We start from the raw sequence: 23,128 nt of genomic DNA on the forward strand, positions 1-23,128 counted from the left end.
GCATTCTTGTGACCTCTTCTTAATATCTTCTGCTTCTGTTAGGTCCATACCATTTCTGTCCTTTATCGAGCCCATCTTTGCATGAAATGTTCCCGTGGTATCTCTAATTTTCTTGAAGAGATCTCTAGTCTTTCCCATTCTGTTGTTTTCCTCTATTTCTTTGCATTGATCGCTGAGGAAGGCTTTCTTATCTCTTCTTGCTATTCTTTGGAACTCTTTATTCAGATGCTTATATCTTTCCTTTTCTCCTTTGCTTTTCACTTCTCTTCTTTTCACAGCTATTTGTAAGGCCTCCCCAGACAGCCATTTTGCTTTTTTGCATTTCTTTTTTGCAAAATTATATTCCTTGGAGGGATAGTTGAAATTATGCATAAAAAGTGTATATGCTTTAATAGACTTGGACCCAGTAATATCAAATCTAGGCATTACCATAAGGAAATAATTTTATATATAAATGCACACACACACACACACACACACACACACCAAGATGTATATACAAGGCTATTTACCATATTAATTAAAATAGTTAATTTTTGAAAAAATTTTCAAGTCCAATGATAGGGTCCTAGTTAAACAAACTGCAGTATATCTATTCCTGACTTGGAATAGCAGAAATCATGTTCTTAAAGAATATTTGAAGGAAAGTAGTTTATAAAATCATCTCTTTTGCTTTAGAAAGTTATATCTGTCCAGTTATCAATATAGAATAAAACAGATGAGCTGGATACACGCAGGCACACATAAATGATAGTAATAGTTTTATACATTATATAGTTATAACTGGTTTTAATTATTTAATTCTCTAAAATTTATACAAAATAACATTGCCTTCATTATAATAAAAATTATTTTGATATATCTGGAGAAAACGCTAATTCAAAAAGATATATGCAGCCAGTGTTCATAGGATCACTATTTACAATAGCCAAGGCATGTCAAAGGTATGGTTTTTCCAGTGGTCATGTATGGATGTGAGAGTTGGATCATAAAGAAGGCTGAGCACTGAAGAATTGATGCTTTTGAACTGTGGTGTTGGAGAAGACTCTGGAGAGTCCCTTAGACTGCAAGGAGATCCAACCAGTCCTTTCTAAAGAAGATCAGTCCTAGGTGTTCATTGGAAGGACTGATGCTGAAGCTGAAACTCCAATACTCTGGTGACCTGATGCGAAGAACTGACTCATTGGAAAAGATCCTGATGCTGGGAAAGATTGAAGGCAGGAGGAGAAGGGGACAACAGAGGATGAGATGGCTGGATGGCATTACCAACACAATGGACATGAGTTTGAGTCAACTCCAGGAGTTGGCTATGGACAGGGAGGCCTGGCATGCTGCAGTCCATGGGGTCACAAAGAGTCAGACATGACTGAGCGACTGAACTGAACTGAAGGTATATAAACAATATAGATGAATGGATGAAGAAGATGTGATACATATATACAATGGAATATCACTCAGCCATAAAAAGAAATAATACCATCGGCAGCAACATGGATGGACCTGAGGTTATCATACTTAGTGAAGTAAGTCAGAGAAAGACAAATATAATATGATATCACTTATATGTGGACTCTAAAAATGGTCCAAATGATCCTATTTATAAAACAGAAATAGAGTCACAGATGTAGAAAACAAATTTATGGTTGCCAGAGGGGAAAGGGGGAGATAAAATAAGAGTTTGGGGTTAAAAGAAACACACTACTATATATAAAATAGATAAACAATTAGGTCCTACTGTATAGCACAAGCAACTATATTAAATATCCTGTAATAAACCATAATGGATAAGAATATAAAAATATATGTATAACTGAATCACTTTGCTACACACCACAAGCTAACAAAACACTGTAAATCAACTGTATTTCAATGAAGCTTTTTAAATGATGTTGAACATAAGTTTTCAATAATTGAAGAAATCAATTCAAGTAGCATTGTAGTTGAAGGTGTTCTAAATAGAAGCATCTCTTGTTTCACCTGCTGAAATGTAAAAATCATTAATAAGAAACTTGTCCCTTTTCCACCACTGCCTCTTAAGTGCTAAAAACAATGCCTATGGAACATAGTAGGAGCACAATAAGTATCTAAATGAATTAATAAGGGAATGAAGAAAGGAAGAAAAGAAGGAAGGGAAATAAGTACATTGTTTTATTTTCATTGATCAAAAGTAAGCATTTCTGTTCCTTGCTTTGTCTGGTAACATCTACTGGCCTACACCTCACCTTCTGTTCGATAATAAGAAAAATGTTAAGTATTCTTACCACAGACAAAACAAAAAACCAAATAAACAAAGGAACATAGGAAAGTTTAGTTGTTGGATGTGTCTATTTCCTTGTTTGTGATGAGAGTATAATGGGTGTTTGCATATATCCAAACTCAAATTGTACACATTAAACATGTGCCATTCTTTGTATATAAAAAAATACCTCATTAAAACCATTCATTAAAAAAAAGAAAGGAAAGAACAGAGCAAGGCTTTCAACTCAGAGATCCTTTTTTGTCATACTTTTACATGTGAATAATGGGAACTCCAGTTCTTGGTTTTTGTTTGTATCATTACATGGATTTCACCATCAGGTTTTCTAACTCGTATCAAGATAAAAAGTCAAAAATTATCAGATGTTATTCTTAAAAAAAAAAATGATGTTGCAGTACTGCTGAAGAATATGATTGCAGTTTTATTTAAAACCACTGACTATAATTGTGTATAAATATCTCATACATGTTGTCAGTACTTAGGGACAAATTTGCCAGAATACACCAAAACATTAATAATGGCTGTCTCTGGGGAGAAAAGTTGGGAGAACAATCAATTATGAAGTTCTCCTACTTTTATAATAAAAAGTATTTGATTTATGAATAATATAGATGGTATATGTATTATATCTAAGACCTGAACACTTTACCTTCTTTTTCAAGAAACTGGAGAATATCACAGAAATCTGCACTTGTATAGAATTAAAATTTGTGAGTTCTTTTGTCTTACTTGCAAAATTCGAAATTGTCTTTTTAGGAAAAGACAGATATCTACATGAAAATGTTAAAAGAGAAAGACATAATTAGTTAGACAGATATGATTAATTCTGCACATGGAAAAAATTTCTTTCTTGTGCCATTAGTAAATGACCAGGAAAGAGGAGGAAGAGGAAAGGGAAGAGGAGAAGGAGGTTATGATTTGTTGTTTGTGCATGGCACCCACATGAACACCTATGAAAGAAAAAGAGTAGACGATCAAGAGTAGTCAGAGAAATCCTTGACCACTGCTCACAGCTAATACATTTAAGAGAAAAAAGGAGGATTGGGTAGGAAGAACCGAAGATTACTCTTCATGTTTCATATGTGTTATGTCCAGAAAATATTGGAACCAACAAGAACACCCAGGAATCTCCTATCTCTGAGCACTGCACAATATGAAATAATAAATATTTAAGTCATTATTTGCTGAGTATTATATTATCCAAAGCATCTTAACTGGTAAATAGGAAAAATTGACTGACAGAACCTCCTATCGGGGCAGTGAATTTTCCATTATTCAGAAGAGCCTCCAATGAGAAGCACTTTACTAGGATGAGAGCTGACTATAATAAGCAAATTAAACACTTCCTCTAGATGTTTATTTAATGGAGACACTAAAAACACAGGATTCTACAGGGAATGGATGTAATTTTATTTTTTTTTTAATTGGAAGCATATCAAACAAGGCCAGCTTTTGAACAGTCAGCACCAATTAGAGAAAGCAGTGAGAAATCAGAAGAGTAGAGAACTTGAGCATCAGTCATAAAGAGACCCAATATCAAGGTCATCTGAGCCAATAGCTTTAACAGCTTTCACACTCGGATGCACCTGGAGTACATCACTGGCACTAACAGATTTCAAATGTAGCCGACCAGATGATTTCTTACAATCAACAACCTTGAGGGGCTCAGAGTGAATAATTCTACCCTAACGGAAATACATCGGAAACAATGGAAACAGTGACAGATTTTATTTTGGGGGGCTCCAAAATCACTGCAGATGGTGACTGCAGCCATGAAATTAAGACGCTTGCTCCTTGGAAGAAAAGCTATGACCAACCTGGACAGCATATTAAAAAGCAGAGACATTACTTTGCCAACAAAGGTCCATCTAGTCAAATCTATGGTTTTTCCAGTAGTCATGTATGGATGTGAGCATTGGACTATAAAGAAAGCTGAGTGCTAAATAATTGATGCTTTTGAACTATGGTGTTGGAGAAGACTCTTGAGTCCCTTGGACTGCAAGGAGGTCCAACCAGTCCATCCTAAAGGAAATCAGTACTGAATATTCATTGTAAGGACTGATGCTGAAGCTGAAGCTCCAATATTTTGGCCATCTGATGCAAAGAACTGACTCACTGGAAAAGACCCTGATGCTGGGAAAGACTGAAGGTGGGAGGAGAAGGGGACAACAGAGGATGAGATGGTTGGATGGCATCACCAACTTGATGGACATGAGTTTGAGTAAACTCTGGAAGATGGTGATGGACAGGGAAGCCTGGCTTGCTGCAGTCCATGGGGTCACAAACAGTTGGACATGACTGAGTTACTGAACTGAACTGAATGGAAATACATAGCCAAAAACAATGGGAATCTTCTCTTGAATACAAGGAATTCTTCAAAAGTCTTTTCACACAGAAGGGAATAAGGAGAGAGGAACTGATGGACCGTCTTGGCTTTTCCACCCGAGTTTGAAAATTCAATTAAAAAAAAAAAAAAAAAGTAAAGAGCGAGTATTTTCTAAAGGATGAAGAAAGTCAGCAAAACATTTCTCTCCTCTCCTTCTCTTCCTGTAACCCAAGTGCTTTGCCCTTAATTAAAAAAAATAATTGGGGATTTCTTGGCATATTGTACTGATTGGATAAAAATCTATAATTAAGTGGAGAGATGCAAGAACTGGTCCTCTCTCTTTATGCTGACAACTCCATTTCACTTCCCAGGTATTGCTGAAGTGGGTCAGTGCCATTCAAGTTCACAAAACTAATCCTTGAAATTTCCTCCTTACCCAGGACACAAACAATAGTGCAAGCCTGTTACTGCTGACCACTACCTGTAAGTATTCCCTTTCAGCTCCCTTCTACAGCAAACTTCTATTTCCTTTGAGCCCTTCCAAAAGGGTAGAATGTAAAATGTCTGTAATGAGGTTTCCCCAGGTTAAATAAAGTACATGCAAACATCCAAAGCTTGCAATTTGTGGTGAACTTTCAGCAGTAAGTTTACTGATATGTTTCGGGGCCCCAAATAAATTTTCAACTGGAACCCATTCCTCAGAGTCAGTAAAATCTCTATGAAGCCTGAACTAACTGCTTTTAGGCTTGTGTCCTCTGATGAACCATATGGTCAGCCCCTGAGAGTGACTGTTGCTTTAAATTTTGCCTCACAGGCACCTGCTTACCTCACAGTAGGCCCAGCCCTGTGATTGGTCAGCCTATCCAAAGCCCCGCCCCAACTGACACTATATCAAAGACAAACTTCCTAGGCAACAGCAGTATAGCTGCAGACCAGCTGGCTGTCAGTTGGTCTCCAGCCAGAGGAGATGAGAAAGGAGCCAGATAATACCTCTTTTTCCAGCCCAAGTTAGACGAGAGGCCAGCACTTACTTTACTATTGCCCACAAATGGCGTGGGCTCCAGAGCAGAAGATGATAGAACCTACTTTGAGAGATCTGCGAGATCGCCAGGTCAGTCGGGATGGCCGGGATAGCAGAGGCTGGGGCTGGAGCCACACCTCTGGCCGCGCAGAGTCTAGGGCGTCCAATTACCGAGAACCACCACTCTGCTTTCTTATCAAGAGCAGCATGATTGGTGCGGTGATTGGTCGTGGGGGATCAAATATAAAAGATATCCAGGATTCTACCAGTACAAAAATACAGATCGTAAAAGGTGGTCCTGAAGCTGAGGTAAAAATTTTTGGCAGGAAAGACATGAAGGCCAAGGCCAAAGCGGCTATAGAAACTCTTGTTAAGAAACAAGAAAGAACCTACAGTTCAGAATGCAGTGTTGATAGTCATGCCTCTCAAGCTTTTGCCGAGAGAGGCTGGAGCAGAAATAACACCACCAGAGCCACTCAGCCCAAAGATGACACCACCAAAGCAACCCAGCCCAGAGACTATGCGGCCATCGTGGCCCAGCCCGGAGATAACAATGCCGTCAGAAGGGCCCAGCCAGGAGACGACGTGGCCAGAGAGGCCCAGGCTGAAGACGACACCACCACCAGAGGGGCCCAGCCCAGAGAAACTGCCTCCAGAGCTTCCCAGCCCAGAGACAAGGATGCGGACAGAGACCACGCAGCCAGAGAGGCTCAGGCCAAAGACACCAGAATGGCCCAGCCTAGAGACTATGCGGCCATCGTGGCCCAGCCCGGAGATAACAATGCCGTCAGAGGGGCCCAGCCAGGAGACGACGTGGCCAGAGAGGCCCAGGCTGAAGACGACACCACCACCAGAGGGGCCCAGCCCAGAGAAACTGCCTCCAGAGCTTCCCAGCCCAGAGACAAGGATGCGGACAGAGACCACGCAGCCAGAGAGGCTCAGGCCAAAGACACCAGAATGGCCCAGCCTAGAGACTATGCGGCCATAGTGGCCCAGCCCAGAGATGACAAGCCCAGAGCCGCCCAGCCAAAAGATGTCACTGCTAGAGCAGCTCAGCCACGGATAGACTGGGATCAAGTAACAGCTGGAGTGGTAGAGTGGAAGAAAAGAAAATGGGCAGATTTACCACCAATTAAGAAAAACGTATACATAGAATCCCAAGCAACACACTCATTGTCTGAAGCCCAAGTGGAAATTTGGAGAAAGGAAAATTTCAACATAACGTGTGATGACTTGACAGAGGGTGAGAAACGTCCCATACCCAAGCCCACCTGTACATTCGAAGATGCTTTCCAACAATATCCTGAGATTATGCAAAGCATTAGGAGAGCTGGTTTTCAAAAGCCAACGCCAATTCAGTCTCAGGCATGGCCAGTAATTCTACAAGGAATAGATCTTATAGGGATTGCGCAAACTGGAACAGGCAAAACACTATCCTATTTAATGCCTGGGTTTATACATATACATTCTCAACCAGTATCCAGAAAGCAAAGGAATGGACCTGGCATGCTAGTCCTTACACCCACTAGAGAATTAGCTCTGCAAGTAGAAGCTGAATGCTCTAAGTACTTATATAAAGGTCTTAAAAGTGTTTGTATATATGGTGGTGGAAACAGAAAAGGACAAATACAAGATGTTACCGAAGGTGTAGACATCATTATTGCAACACCTGGAAGACTGAATGATCTACAAATGAATAATTTTGTCAACCTAAGAAGCATAACCTACTTGGTCTTGGATGAGGCAGATAAAATGCTGGATCTGGGGTTTGAACACCAAATAATGAAGATCTTATTAGATGTGCGCCCAGATAGACAGACTGTTATGACAAGCGCATCTTGGCCAGACTCTACCCGTAGATTGGCCCAGTCTTATTTGAAACAGCCTATGATTGTTTATGTTGGTACTCTGGATCTAGTTACTGTAAATACTGTGAAGCAAAACATAATTGTTACCACTGAAGAGGAAAAACGATCTCTGATGCAAGAATTCCTACAGAGTCTGTCACCCAAAGACAAAGTCATCGTGTTTGTCAGCAGAAAACTTGTGGCTGATGACTTGTCAAGTGATTTAAGTATTCAAGGAATACCTGTCCAGTCCCTGCATGGTGACAGGGAACAGAGTGATCGAGACCAAGCATTAGAGGACTTCAGAAGTGGGCGAGTGAAAATACTGATCGCTACCGATTTAGCAGCCAGAGGTCTTGATGTCAGTGATGTCACACACGTATATAATTACAATTTTCCACGCAATATTGAAGAATATGTACACCGAGTTGGACGCACTGGAAGAGCAGGGAAAACAGGTGAATCAATCACCCTTGTGACCCAACATGATTGGAAAATTGCCGATGAGTTGATTAAAATTCTCCAAAGAGCCAACCAGATTGTGCCACCCAAACTCCGATCAATGGCTGATCGGTTTAAGAAGCGTAAGCAAAACTAGGAGATAGGAAAAAGATCAAAGAAATCTCAGGAAAAATGCACTGAGTTTTATTAACATCCACACCTTGAAAAATTTCACCTACTAGAATATCTAAGAATTGGATTTATTAACATCTGCACCTTGAAAAATTGTACCTACAAGAATATCCAAGACTGAGTTTAATTGATGTTTCCACCTTGACAAGTTGAACCTAAGAGAAGATCCAAGATTGAATTTTACTGATGTCTCCCACCTTGAAAAGTTGTACCTACAAGAAGATCTAAGATCAAGTTTTATCACGTCTACAACTTGAAAAATTGTAGCTACCAGAAGATCCGAGATATGTTCAAGTTACGCAGTACTCAAGTTACCTAAGGAAGTATTGGGAACATACTGTCAGTTACAGGACATTTAGCTAATTCTTAAACCATACCACTAAACTTTCAATGTATGTTCCTTAATAAAATCAAAAGTGCGTTGAAAATGAGAGAGTGTTATGTGTTTGTTAAAGTCGGCTTTCTTTTATAGCCTGCCATGTCCAGCTGTGTCTTCTCAAAAAGACTTGGTAGACAATAACAATGGTGCTTTTCTTGCTTTAAAATAGTTGTACTGAATTGGAAACTAGTTTTCACCAAGCTTAACCCAGTCAAAATATTTTATTTGCCCCCAGTGGTTGGTGACAGAATTCCTAAAACTATCTCCACTATCATTCTCTACTTTTAAAAAATTCATTAGGTACCAGGAACCAATAAGACAATTTTTCCATGGATGGGCGACATGGGGGTGGGGATGGTTTGGGGATGATTCAAGCACATTCCATTTATTGTGCCCTTTATCTCTATTATTGCATCAGCCCCATCTCATATCATAAAGCATTAGATCCTGGAGGTTGGGGGCCCCTGATTTACAGGACAGCGCCAACAAAACAGAGGATTACTTGGTCCAAAACATCCATAGCACTGAGATGGACAATCCCTGAGACAGCATAAGCAAAATAAAACCAACCTCATAGTAACCAAGAAAGAACTTCAGGGGAAGAAATAGAGGATTTTAAAATTATATCATGCAGGTCGTACAGAATATGACCCTACAACTTTCCTATCCTTGGTATAGTCTGTATCAGTGGTTCTCCACCAAGGCCAACTTTGCCAGATGTGGTGGTCACAACTCAAGGGGAGGGCTGTTGTCATCTCTTGGGTAGAGGCCATTCATGCTGCTAAACATTTCAATGTGCAGGATAATCCCTCTAAAGAGAGAATTATCAGGTGAAAATGTCAGTAATGTCATAGTTAAAACTTGCGATAGCTTAAGCAAAGCATCTTCTGTGCTAAAGTCAATTGCAGAAAAACCAAGAAGGGACTTCAGCCAGGGAAACAAAAAAAGGATATATACTTTGCGTAAACTGTTCAATGGCTTCTCAGGTGACACAGCTTGGTAAAGAATCCACGTGCCAATGCAGGAAACACAGGAAGACATGATCCGTGGGTAGGGAATATTCCCTGGAAGAGGAAATGGCAACCCACTCCAGGATGCTTGCCTGGGAAGTTCTATGGACAGGGGAGCCTGGCATGCTATATAGTCCATGGAGTTTCAAGAAGTCTGACATGACTGAGCAACTGGGCACCAAGCACATACACTGTTCAATAAAAGACTCTCCATCAGCTTTCATTATCTTTCAGTTCAGTTCAGTTCAGTCACTCAGTCGTGTCCGACTCTTTGCAACCCCATGAACTGCAGCATGCCAGGCCTCCCTGTCCATCACCAACTTCCAGAGTTCACTCAAACTCATGTCCATCGAGTTGGTGATGCCATCCAGCCATTTCATTCTCTGTTGTCCCCTTCTCCTGCCCCAAATCCCTCCCAGCATTGGAGTCTTTTCCAATGAGTCAACTCTTCCATGAGGTGGCCAAAGTATTGGAGTTTCAGCTCCAGCATCAGTCCTTCCAGTGGACACCCAGGACTGATCTCCTTTAGGATTGACTGGTTGGATCTCCTTGCAGTCCAGAGGACTCTCAAGAGTCTTCTCCAACACCACAGTTCACAAGCATCAATTCTTTGGCGCTCAGCTTTCTTCACAGTCCAACTCTCATATCCATACATGACTACTGGAAAAACCATAGCCTTGACTAGATGGACCTTTGTTGGCAAAGTAACATCTCTGCTTTTGAATATGCCATCTAGATTGGTCATAACTTTCCTTCCAAGGAGTAAATGTCTTTTAATTTCATGGCTGCAATCACCATCGGCAGTGATTTTGGAGCCCAAAAAAATAAAGTCTGACACTGTTTCCACTGTTTCCCCATCTATTTCCCATGAAGTGATGGGACCAGATGCCATGATCTTCATTTTCTGAATGTTGAGCCTTAAGCCAACTTTTTCACTCCTCTTTCACTTCATCAAGAGGCTTTTTAGTTCCTCTTCACTTTGTGCCATAAGGGTGGTGTCATCTGCATATCTGAGGTTATTGATTATTCTCCTGGCAATCTTGATTCCAGCTTGTGCTTCTTCCAGCCCAGCGTTTCTCATGATGTACTCTGCATATAAGTTAAATATGCAGGGTGACAATATACAGCCCTGATGTACTCCTTTTCCTATTTGGAACCAGTCTGTTGTTCCATGTCCGGTTCTAACTGTTGCTTCCTGACCTGCATACACATTTCTCAAGAGGCAGGTCAGGTGGCCTGGTATGCCCATCTCTTTCAGAATTTTCCACAGTTTATTGTGATCCACACAGTCTAAGGCTTTGGCAGAGTCAATAAAGCAGAAATAGATGTTTTTCTGGAACTCTCTTGCTTTTTCCATGATCCAGCAGATGTTGGCAATTTGATCTCTGGTTCCTCTGCCTTTTCTAAAACCAGCTTGAACATCTGGAAGTTCACAGTTCACATATTTCTGAAGCCTGGCTTGGAGAATTTTGAGCCTTAATTTACTAGTGTGTGACATGAGTGCAGTTGTGCGGTAATTTGAGCATTCTTTGGCATTGCCTTTCTTTGGGATTGGAATGAAAACTGACCTTTTCCTGTCCTGTGGCCGCTGCTGAGTTTTCCAAATTTGCTGGCATACTGAGTGCAGAACTTTTACAGCATCATCTTTCAGGATTTGAAATCGCTCAACTCGCATCACCTCCACTAGCTTTGCTCATAGTGATGCTTTCTAAGGCCCACTTGACTTCACATTCCAGGATGTCTGGCTCTAGGTCAGTGATCACACCATCGTGATTATCTGGGTCATGAAGATCTTTTTGGTATAGTTCTTCTGTGCATTCTTGCGACCTCTTCTTAATATCTTCTGCTTCTGTTAGGTCCATACCATTTCTGTCCTTTATCGAGCCCATCTTTGCATGAAATGTTCCCTTGGTATCTATCTCTAATTATCTTGAAGAGATCTCTAGTCTTTCCCATTGTGTTGTTTTCCTCTATTTCTTTGCATTGATTGTGGAGGAAGGCTTTCTTATCTCTTCTTGCTATTGTTTGGAACTCAGATGCTTATATCTTTCCTTTTCTCCTTTGCTTTTTGCTTCTCTTCTTTTCACAGCTATTTGTAAGGCCTCCTCATACAGCCATTTTGCTTTTTTGCATTTCTTTTCCATGGGGATGGTCTTGATCCCTGTCTCCTGTACAGTGTCACGAACCTCCGTCCATAATTCATCAGGCACTCTATTAGATCTAGTTCCTTAAATCTAATTCTCACTTCCACTGAATAATCATAAGGGATTTGATTTAGGTCATACCTGAATGGTCTAGTGGTTTTCCCTACTTTCTTCAAGTAAGTCTGAATTTGGCCATAAGTAGCTCATGATCTGAGCCACAGTAAGCTCCCAGTCTTGTTTTTGCTGAATGTATAGAGCTTCTCTATCTTCTGCTGCAAAGAATATAATCAGTCTGATTTTGGTATTGACCATCTGGTGATGTCTGTGTGTAGAATCATCTCTTGTGTGTTAGAAGAGGGTGTTTGCCATGACCAGTGCATTCTTGGCAAAACTCTATTATTCTTTGCCCTGCTTCATTCTGTACTCCAAGGCCAAATTTGCCTGTTACTCAAGGTGTTTCCCGACTTCCTACTTTTGCATTCCAGTCCCCTGTAATGAAAAGGACATCTTTTTGGAGTGTTAGTTGCTTCCCTGGTAGCTCAAAGGTTAAAAGCATCTGCCTGCAATGTGGGAGACCAGGGTTCGATCCCTGAGTTGGGAAGATTCCCTGGAGAAGGAAGTGGCAACCCACTCCAGTACTCTTACCTGGAAAATCCCATGGACGGAGGAGCCTGGTAGGCTGCAGTCCATGAGGTCGCAAAGAGTCAGACACGACTGAGTGACTTCACTTTCACTTTCTAAAAGGTCTTGTAGGTGTTCATAGAACTGTTCAACTTCAGCTTCTTCAGCATTACTGGTTGGGACATAGGCTTGGATTATCGTGATATTGAATGGTTTGCCTTGGGAATGAACAGAGATCATTCTGTCATTTTTTTTTCTTTTTTTTAAATTTTATTTTATTTTTAAACTTTACATAATTGTATTAGTTTTGCCAAATATCAAAACGAATCTTGAGATTGCATCCAGGTACTGCATTTCAGACTTTTGTTGACCATGATGGCTACTCCATTTCTTCTAAGGGATTCCTGCCCACAGTAGTAGATATAATGGTCATCTGAGTTGGATTCACCCATTCCAGTCCACTTTAGTTCGCTGATTCCTAGAATGTTGACGTTCACTCTTGCTATCTCCTGTTTGACCACTTCCAACTTGACTTGATTCATGGACCTAACATTCCAAGTTTCTGTGCAGTATTGCTCTTTACAGCATCAGGCCTTGCTTCCATCACAAGTCACATACACAACTGGGTATTGTTTTTGCTTTGTCTCTGTCTCTTCATTCTTTCTGGATTTATTTCTCCAGTAGCATATTGGCCACTTACCAACCTGGGGAGTCCCTCTTTCAGTATCCTATCATTTTGCCTTTTTATACTGTTTGTGGGGTTCTCAAAACAAGAATACTGAGGTGGTTTGCCATTCCCTTCTCCAGTGGATCACATTCTGTCAGACCTGTCCACCATGACCCATCCGTCTTGGGTGGCCCCACAAAACATGGCTTAGTTTCATTGAGTTAGACAAGGCTGTGGTCCATGTGGTCAGATTGGCTAGTTTTCTGTGATTATGGTTTCAGTGCGTCTGATCTCTGATGCCTGGAGAAGGCAATGGCACCCCACTCCAGTACTCTTGCCTGGAAAATCCCATGGATGGAGGAGCCTGGTGGGCTGCAGTCCATGGGGTCGCTAGGAGTCGGACACGACTGAGAGACTTCACTTTCACTTTTCACTTTCATGCACTGGAGAAGGAAATGACAACCCACTCCAGTGTTCATGCCTGGAGAATCCCAGGGACGGGGGAGCCTGGTGGGCTGCCATCTATGAGGTCGCACAGAGTCGGACACAACTGAAGTGACTTAGCAGCAGCAGCCCTCTGATGCCCTCTTGCAACACCTACCATCTTACTTGGGTTTCTCCTACCTTAGATGTGGGGTATCTCTTCGTGGCTGCTCCAGCAAAGCACAGCCGCTGCTCCTTACCTTGGACGAGGTCATCCCTCCTGACCTTGATCGTGGAGTATCTCCTCTCGGCCTTCCTGCACCCGCGCAGCTGCCGCTCCTCGGATGTGGGGTTGCTCCTCTCAACCACCGCCCCTGACCTCTGATGTGGGGTAACTCCTCTCGGACATCGCCCCTGACCTCGGATTCAGTTCAGTTCAGTCACTAAGTCGTGTTCGACTCTTTGTGACCCCATGAATCTCAGCACGCCAGGCCTCCCTGTCCATCACCAACTCCCGGAGTTCTCCCAGACTCACGTCCATTGAGTCAGTGATGCCATCCAGCCATCTCATCCTCTGTCGTCCCCTTCTCCTCCTGCCCCCAATCCCTCCCAGCATCAGAGTCTTTTCCAATGAGTCGACCTCAGATAGGATGCAGCAAAAGCAGTTCTAAGAGGGAAGTTTATAGCAATGCAATCCTACCTCAAGAAACAATAAAAACACCTAATAGACAACTTAAATTTACACCTAAAACAACTGGAAAAAGAACAAAAAAACCCAAAATTAGTAGAAGGAAAGAAATCATAAATATCGGAGCAGAAATAAACAATAAATGAAAGAAGCACTAGTGAAGATTAATAAAACTAAAAGCTGGTTCTACTAGAAGATACACAAAATTGACAAGCCTTTAGCCAGACTCATCAAGAAAAAGAGAGAGGAATCAAATCAGCAAAATTAGAAATGAAAAAAGAGAGGTTACATCAGACATTGCAGAAATACAAAAGATTATAAGAGACTATTATAAACAACTATATGACAATAAAATGGATAACCTGGAAGAAATGGATATATCCTTAGAAAAGTTTAATCTTCCAAGACTGAACCAGGAAGAAATAGAAATTATGAACAACTCAATTACAAGCACTGAAATTGAAGCTGTGATCAAAAATCTCCCAAAAAACAAAAGCCCAGGACCAGATAGCTTCACAGGAGAATTCTATCAAACATTTAGAGAAGAGCTAATGCCTATCCTTGGACTGCAAGGAGATTAAACCAGTCCATCCTAAAGGAGATCAGTCCTGTGTTCATTGGAAGGACTGATGTTGAAGCTGAAACTCCAATACTTTGGCCACCTGATGTGAAGAGCTGACTCATTTGAAAAGACCCTGATGCTGGGAAAGATTGAAGGCAGGAGGATAAGGGGACGACAGAGTATGAGATGGTTGAATGGCATCACGGACTCAATGGACATGAATTTGCGTGAACTCTGGGAGTTGGTGATGCACAGGGATGCCTGGCGTGCTGTGGTTTACTGACAGGGCAACAATGGAGAAACAGACAAAGAGATTAGACTTGTGGACATGGGGAGAGGGGAGGAGAGGGTGAGATGTATGGAAAGAGTAACATGGAAACTTACATTACCATGTGTAAAATAGATAGTCAACGGGGATTTGCTGTATGGCTCAGGAAACTCAAACAGGGGTCTGTATCAACCTAGAGGGGTGGGATGGGGAGGGAGATGGGAGAGAGGTTCAAAACGGAGGGGATATATGTATACCTATGGCTGATTCATGTTGAGGTTTGACAGAAAACTGCAAAATTCTGTAAAGCAATTATCCCACAATAAAAAATAAATTAAAAAAAAAAAGAACACAAATAACAAATGTTGGTGAGGATATGTGAAAAAGGGAACTCACGTACACTGGTAGTGGAAATCTAAATTTGTACAGCCAATGCAGAAAACAGTATGCAGCTTCCTCAAAATTCTAAAAGCAGCGTTACCATTTGATTCTGCAATTCCACTGCTGAGTATATATCCAAAAGAACTAAAACAGTAATTTGAATAGATTTATGTACCCCACTGTCACAGCATTATTTACAATAGCCAAGACATGGAAACCACTCAAGCATCATTAACAGTTGGATACAAAAGATATGGTGTGTGTTTACATACACACACACATAGATAGATACACACAATAGACTACTGCTAAAGCATAAAAAAGAATAAAATCTTGCCATTTATAGCACAAATCTTATACAGATCTTTCCTCTGCTAAGTTTATTCCTAAGTATTTTTTTTTTTTTTGCTATTTTAAGTGGAGTTGTTTTATTTAGGTCTTTTCCCGACAGTTCACTGTTGGCGTATAGAAACAAAATTTGTTTCTGCATGCTGATATTGTATCTTATGAGTTTACTAAATTTGTTTATTAAATTCTAACAGTCTTTGATGGACTCTTTATGGTTTTCTATGTAGAAGATTATGTCATCCGCAAACATTGACAATTTTTCTTCTACCTTTTTGATTTGGATGCCTTTTATGTTTTCCTTGCCTAATTACTCTGTCTGTGACTTCATGTTGAATAAAAGTGATAAGGTCATACATACTTGCATTATTCCTGATTTTATGGTAAGAATGTTCAGCTTTTCACTGTTAAGTATGATGTGAGCTGTGGGCTTGTCATGCATGGCCTTTATTATGTTGAGTTATATTTCTTCTATACCTAATTTGTTGAGAGTTTTTTTTTATCATGAATGAATGCTGAATTTTGTCAAATACTTTTACTGTATCTATTGAGATGATCATATGGTTTTTACACTTCATTTTGTTACTGTTTTGTGTTATATTCATTTGTATGTGTTGAACTCTCATTGCATCTTAGGGGTAGACCACACTTTATTTTGGTTTATGATACTTTAATATACTGTTGAATTTAGTTTTCTGTTGTTTTGAATATTTTTGCATCTATGTTCATTTTGAGATATTGGTCTGTGATTTTCCTTTTTTTTTTTTTTTGTAGTGTTGTCTGAATTTGGGATCAGGGTAATGGTGGCCTCATAAAATGAGTTTGGAAGGATCATGCCTTCTCTTTAAATTTGGAAGAGTTCAAGTAGGATTAGTATTAATTCTTATTTAAATATTTGGTAGTGTTCACCAGTAAAGCCATCCAGACCTGGACATTTCTTTGTTGGGAGGTTTTTTTTTTTTGTTGTTTGTTTGTTTGTTTTTACTGGCTCCATCCCCTCATTTGTTCTATTTTTTAAGAAACCAGGTTGGGATTGGATCACAAACATTGGAAATAGTGCTTTGAAACTGAAAATAAACAAGGTGCAAGGTCAATTGCCACACACAAATACTATCATCATTTTGAATATCAGCATTAGCTAAAAGTTAAATATGATATGTTTCAGGATTAAAAATGCATCAAAGAACCTGATACTACTGTTTTTCACTGTAAAATGTATGAATTTATCATAATGTTTTACCAGTTTGGTTTTCCTTTTTGTTTTGCATGATGAAAGCAGTAACAGATTCTTTTCAAATTACTGTGCAAATGAATTGCAGGTAAACCTTTGTATTTTGTTAGCATAGTTCTTATCTTATATCCACTCACTTAACTAAATATGCACCCATCATCCACTTCTTTTGTCCTAATTAGGTGAATGTTGAAATAAGCAAGATAAATTTTTACTATCATAGATTTTGAAAGACATTATACAAAGTGGAGTGGCTTCCCAGGCGGTTCAGTGTAAAGAATCCACCTGTCATGTAGGAGACACTGATTGGATCCCTGGGTTGGGAAGATCACCTAGAGGAGGAAATGGCAACCCACTCCAGTATTCTTGCCTAGGAAGTCACATGGAGAGAGGAGCCTGGAGAACTACAGTCCATGGGGGTCACAAAGAGTTATGTACGACTTAGTGACTGAGCATGCAGGCATGCATACAAAGTTGTTGAGAAAAATCACATTTCAAAAAGTATCTATTTATTTATTTGACTGTGCTGGGTCTTAGCGGCAGTATGTGGGATTTTTTTTTAATATGAATTTATTTATTTTAATTGGAGGTTAATTACTTTAAAATATTGTATTGGTTTTGCCACACATCAAAATGAATCCGCCACGGGTATACACATGTTCCCCATCCTGAACCCCCCTCCCTCCTCCCTCCCCATACCATCCCTCTGGGTCATCCCAGTGCACCAGCCCCAAGCATCCAGTATCAAAATTACAGCATGGACAATCTTAGTTGTGGCATGTGAACTTTTAGTTATGTTGTTTGGGATCTAGCTCCCTGACCTGGGTTCGCATCTGGGCCCCCTATATTGGGAGCCTGGAGTCTTAGCCACTAGACAACCAAGGGAAGTCCTGAAAATTGTATTGGTGATGTACTATAGTGTTGGCATATTGAAGCAACATTACTTGAATTCTAAAATACAGTCTTTAAATTGTCTTAGGAAAATATCATTATTAGAACTTAGTCATCAGAATCTTCATACAGAATGTTAGTCTTACAAAATAAGGTTTATAATTTTCATCTATTATATAGCAATGAGTTTCAGTTATTTCAAAATTCCAGCATTTCAATAGGGAGTATATCTATTTTCAGAAGGAGTTTCAATCGTGACAATATAATTCTAATACAGAGATTCATCAGTATGATACAAATTGTACAAATTCACAAAGATGCTTCTAGGTTTTGCATTTGTTTTATTAACCATAACAATAGGAAGAATCACTTTAGTTTTTTTAATTAAACAGCAAGAATAACAGACATTTCCCCTTTCTGGTAAGCATATTAAAAAATAATCATTAAAAGAAAGATGAGAATTGCATACTGTAATTTGTGAGATGCCATACCTCAAAAATGACAGAAGCACATTCTTTATAGTGATATTTAAACTTTAATTTTGAAAATCATGTTTCATATTTTAACTTACTTTAAAATTTTCACTAAATTTTAAATACAAAAATATATTTCCACACATTAATTCTGTATAAATTATTACAGAAAAAATCAATAGTATTTTAGTTGCATCTTTGGGTATTTATTTCCATTTTTTAATAGTATTTTTTCATTTCGACTTTTTGATTTCCAAGATTTGAATATGCTGATTGACATCTTAGAAAGGAAAATAATTTAGCTTTCTTTTCTCTCCATGCACATATATTAAGATTTCCTGTCATTCTGTCCTGGCAATATAGTTATATGATAGGTTACATTAGTGCAATCTTCACATTAGTGTAACTACGTAAACATTATCCATAGCTGAATTACATAATATATTGTGAATCATTTTTTGTTTCTTGCAGAATATTTTACCCTGAACCTAATAATTGCCTTGTGTTATGGTTACTTATTTTTCATGTACTTCTCACTAGTTCAGTTCCTTTCCCAAATTATCTAAATCTCCCCTTAATGTATTCAAACACACGAGATATTGTGTTAAGTTGTAAATTGAACTGGTTATTAACACTTTCTGTGCCTGGTGCATATGAATTGTTCTGAGGTACCTTTGTCTCTGAGATCTGTATTTCCTACATCCTGTTTCCTCCTCTGTTCTGGTTTACACCTTCCATTTTGGTACAACACTTATTTCAGTAGCTAAATGAAAAAAAGATGCTTAGAGATAAATTTTTAAGATCTTGCACACCTGAAAAATGTTTTATTTGGTTTGAAGTTTGCTTGAAGGTAGGGTTATAGGTTGGATATCATGTTCCCCAAAGTTTTGGAGTCATTACTCCATTGCCTTCTAGCTTCTTGTGTTGATGTTAAAAGGTTAGAAGTGGTCTGATTTCTGATCCTTTGTACGGGACCTGGTTACCCCCCAACCCTTCCTCTAGAAGAATATTCACTATCTTCCAGTGTTCCTTTTCTTGGCTGTGAGATCTTAGTTCCCCAAGTAGGGACCAGGCATTGAACCTGGGCCCTCAGCAGTGAAAGCGTGGAGTCCTATCCACTGGACCATCAGGAAATTCTGTCTCCCGGTGTTCTTAAATTCCATTGTAATGTTCCTTTGATGAGGGCCTGGTTTAATCTATTGTGTTGGTATTTGGTGAGTGCTTTCAATCTGAAAATCCATCTGGAAAAATTCTCCTGAGTTTAAGTTTTCTTTCTAGAACTGTATTATGGTTAGTCATGTTGTATGTTGAAACTCTTGGCTTGATTTACTTTTCTTCTGTCATTCTTCCTTTCTGTCTTTTGCTTTACATTTGGAAAATTTTTCTCAATTTTATCTTCCAAGTTTTTAATCTAGCTTTTCATTTCATTGTCATTCTACAGAGATCAACCGTCCAGTCTCCTGACTGGAGCATCAAACTCTGGCTGCTGACCTTCTGGAGTTGCTGACGGGGAGATCAGTGTTCTTGACATTCCGTAAGCGGATTTTCCTTTAATTACCATATTTCCTGTATACTACTTGTACCTTCCACTGTGCCTGATATTCTTTGTGTGGTCCCACAAGTTCCATCTCCATGTTTATGTACTGTGCTCTGTGCTTTAGAAGTCTGACCTCTGTGGATATCATCAGTTGAGATGAGATTTGACCAGTAGGAGGGAAGTGACTATATTTCCATATTAAAGGGCATAGAGTGGCCCTTGTGTACAACTACTGGTCTTCCTGGATTCTAGGTAATTGATCTCTTCCCTTGCCCTTGCAGTCCTGCGGCCTGTAGCCACCTCATGCTCTTGCTAGCCCAGGTACTTCTCCATATCATGGGTGTTAGTTTCCCTTTCCTTGACTGGAACATAAAACAGATATTTAAAGTCATGTGTAAAGTGAATGTACAGATATAGTCTACATGGAAATAAAGAGATATATGAACGTAGAACTTGCGAAATATGTTAGCAGGTGTTTGCAGATGACTATTCATAAAGAAGAATTTATTTCTTTACATAGAATTCATCACAGAAAACACTAACTTATTTTAAGTGCATTTAAAATAAGATTTCGTTCATTGAAATTTAGTATATGCACAACTTTATACAGTATATCAAATGATTAAAGCAGGGAGAAACTGAGAACAAAGAAGATTAATGGCAGCGGGAAAAGTAAAGGGGAAAATTTTCAAATTTTTTTGTGAGGGCTGGCAGATTTTGAATACTGCTATAGAAGAATGTTTGCTGTGTAATGACTGTACATCTATCATTTTGGTTTATAAATTATACTCTTGAATCCTTAGCCCAAATAAGTGATTTTAGGTGCATGAAAATGGGTTGGTGAGAATACAGTTTTATACATCTAGGGCATGTCTAAAATCTAATAGGGCAAACACTGGAAAAACACAGCTTCTTTTGCTTTTAAGGCTCTTCAATTTGTCATTACCAATAAAGGGCTGTCAGGATTGGCTCTCCTGGTCAGGCAGATTATCCCAAGAGCTGTCTCATTACTGGGAGATGCTCACATGAGATGAGAATCTGTTTTATTCCTTTGGACACATCAGCTTTGCTTTGAGTGGGACTATTGGACTCTATACTGTATCACTAACAGGCTATGATGTCTTCAATAACATTTCTCAAAAGCTGTATGTCAATTGAGTCTTAGAAAAAGGAATTTTTAAAGGGAAAGTGTAGGTTAAACATAATTTCTCTGTCTTCCAGGGATATTATCATTTCTTAATCATTGCATAAGCCACATTTTGTATAGTGATTAAATTCAAACTAACTACAAGGTTCAGTCTCTTTAAAAACTGGTTATCAAAGCAATTATCCTCTTGAGTAAAAGGTATTAATAGGAAAAATCTCTAAAACTATTGGCATAGGAGAAACACAGTGGCAGCTTACATTAGAAATTTCACTGATGATATTCGCAATGTCTACTAAAACCTTGGCACCCAAGATATGATCTGCAGACTAGTAGCTTGAGCATCACCTGGGAAATTGTTAGAAATTCACTTTCAGGACCCATCCTACAATTATGGAATCAGAATGTGAATTTTGAACAAAACTCTTGAAGTATTTGTGTGCAGGTTAAAATTTGAGAAGCATGAGATTAAAGTGTAGTTTCATGGTCATTGAAACTCTGTTGAAACCTTCTCATCTGGCTCAAGAAGAGCATATTTTCCAATGGTAGCCATGCTTTCTAAAATGGTATCTCACAGACTTTCTTTCTTGCCTTTAATCCAAGGGTTACATGGCTAATTTTTAATTAAAGTATTAATAAAGATACACTAAGAAGGGATTACATGATATTCTGGTAGATGATCATAGAATTTTGAAAATATATAATTAAAATTCTTACAGGAACAACTTTCTTTTTTTTTAAATTATTTATTTTAATTGGATGCTAATTACTTTACAATATTGTAGTGGTTTTTGCCATACATTGACATGAATCAGCCATGGGCGTACATGTGTCCCCCATACTGAACCCCCCTCCCACATCCCTCCCCATCCCATCCCTCAGGGTCATCCCAGTGCACCAGTCTCTGTCTCATGCATCGAAACTGGACTGGTGATCTATTTCACATATGGTAATATACATGTTTCAATGTTATTCTCTCAAATCATCCCACCCTCACCTTCTCTCAGAGTCCAAAACACTGTTTTTTACATCTGTGTCTCTTTTGCTGTCTTGCATAAAGGGCCATCATTACCATCTTTTAAAGTTCCATATATATGCGTTAATACACTGTATTGGTGTTTTTCTTTCTGACTTACTTCACTCTGTATAATAGGCTCCAGTTTTATCCACCTCATTAGAACTGATTCAAATGCATTCTTTTTAATGGTGGAGTAATATTCCATTACTATAGTAAAGTAATACTCTAAATTCTCCAAGCCAGGCTTAAGCAATATGTGAACTGTGAATTTCCAGATGTTCAAGCTGGTTTTAGAAAAGGCAGAGGAACCAGAGATCAAATTGCCAAGATCGGCTGGATCATCGAAAAAACAAGAGAGTTCCAGAAAAACATCTATTTCTGCTTTATTGACTATGCCAAAGCTTTTGACTGTGTGGATCACAATAAACTGTGGAAAATTTTGAAAGAGATGGGAATACCAGACCACCTGACCTGCCTCTTGAGAAACCTATATGCAGGTCAGGAAGCAACAATTAGAACTGGACAGGGAACAACAGACTGGTTCCAAATAGGAAAAGGGGTTTGTCAAGGCTGTATATTGTCACCCTGCTTATTTAGCTTATATGCAGAGTACATCATGAGAAACACTGGGCTGGAAGAAGCACAAGCTGGAATCAAGATTGTCGGGGGAAATATCAATAACCTTAGATAGGCAGATGACACCACCCTTATGGCAGAAAGTGAAGAGGAACTAAAAAGCCTCTTGATGAAAGTGAAAGTGGAGAGTGAAAAAGTTGGCTTAAAGCTCAACATTCAGAAAACGAAGATCATGGCATCCGGTCCCATCACTTCTTGGGAAATAGATGGGGAAACAGTGAAAACAGTGTCAGACTTTATGTTTTTGAGCTCCAAAATCACTGCTGATGGTGATTGCAGCCATGAAATCAAAAGACGCTTACTCCTTGGAAGGAAAGCTATGACCAACCTAGATAGCATATTACAAAGCAGAGATATTACTTTGCCAACAAAGGTCCATCTAGTCAAAGCTCTGGTTTTTCCCGTGGTCATGTATGGATGTGAGAGTTGGACTGTGAAGAAAGCTGAGCGTAGAAGAATTGATGCTTTTGAACTGTGGTGTTGGAGAAGACTCTTGAGAGTCCCTTGGACTGCAAGGAGTTCCAACCAGTCCATTCTAAAGGAGATCAGTCCTGGGCATTCATTGGAAGGACTGATGCTTAGGCTGAAACTCCAATATTTTGGCCACCTCATGCAGAGAGTTGACT

The 23,128-nt window shown here is 39.4% G+C and overlaps 1 protein-coding gene across 1 annotated transcript; it reads left to right on the forward strand.

The window, feature by feature from the left end:
* Positions 1 to 5,675: 5,675 nt before the first annotated feature.
* DDX53 (DEAD-box helicase 53) lies at positions 5,676 to 8,515 on the forward strand. Its single transcript, XM_055564460.1, is given in 2 exon segments — positions 5,676 to 6,083; positions 6,651 to 8,515. Coding segments are annotated over 2 exon segments (1,725 nt in total). The 5' UTR covers positions 5,676 to 5,811; the 3' UTR covers positions 8,104 to 8,515.
* Positions 8,516 to 23,128: the final 14,613 nt, after the last annotated feature.

The sequence above is a fragment of the Bubalus kerabau genome, chromosome X (genome assembly GCF_029407905.1).
Source record: "Bubalus kerabau isolate K-KA32 ecotype Philippines breed swamp buffalo chromosome X, PCC_UOA_SB_1v2, whole genome shotgun sequence".
NCBI classification, from domain to species: Eukaryota; Metazoa; Chordata; class Mammalia; order Artiodactyla; family Bovidae; genus Bubalus; species Bubalus kerabau.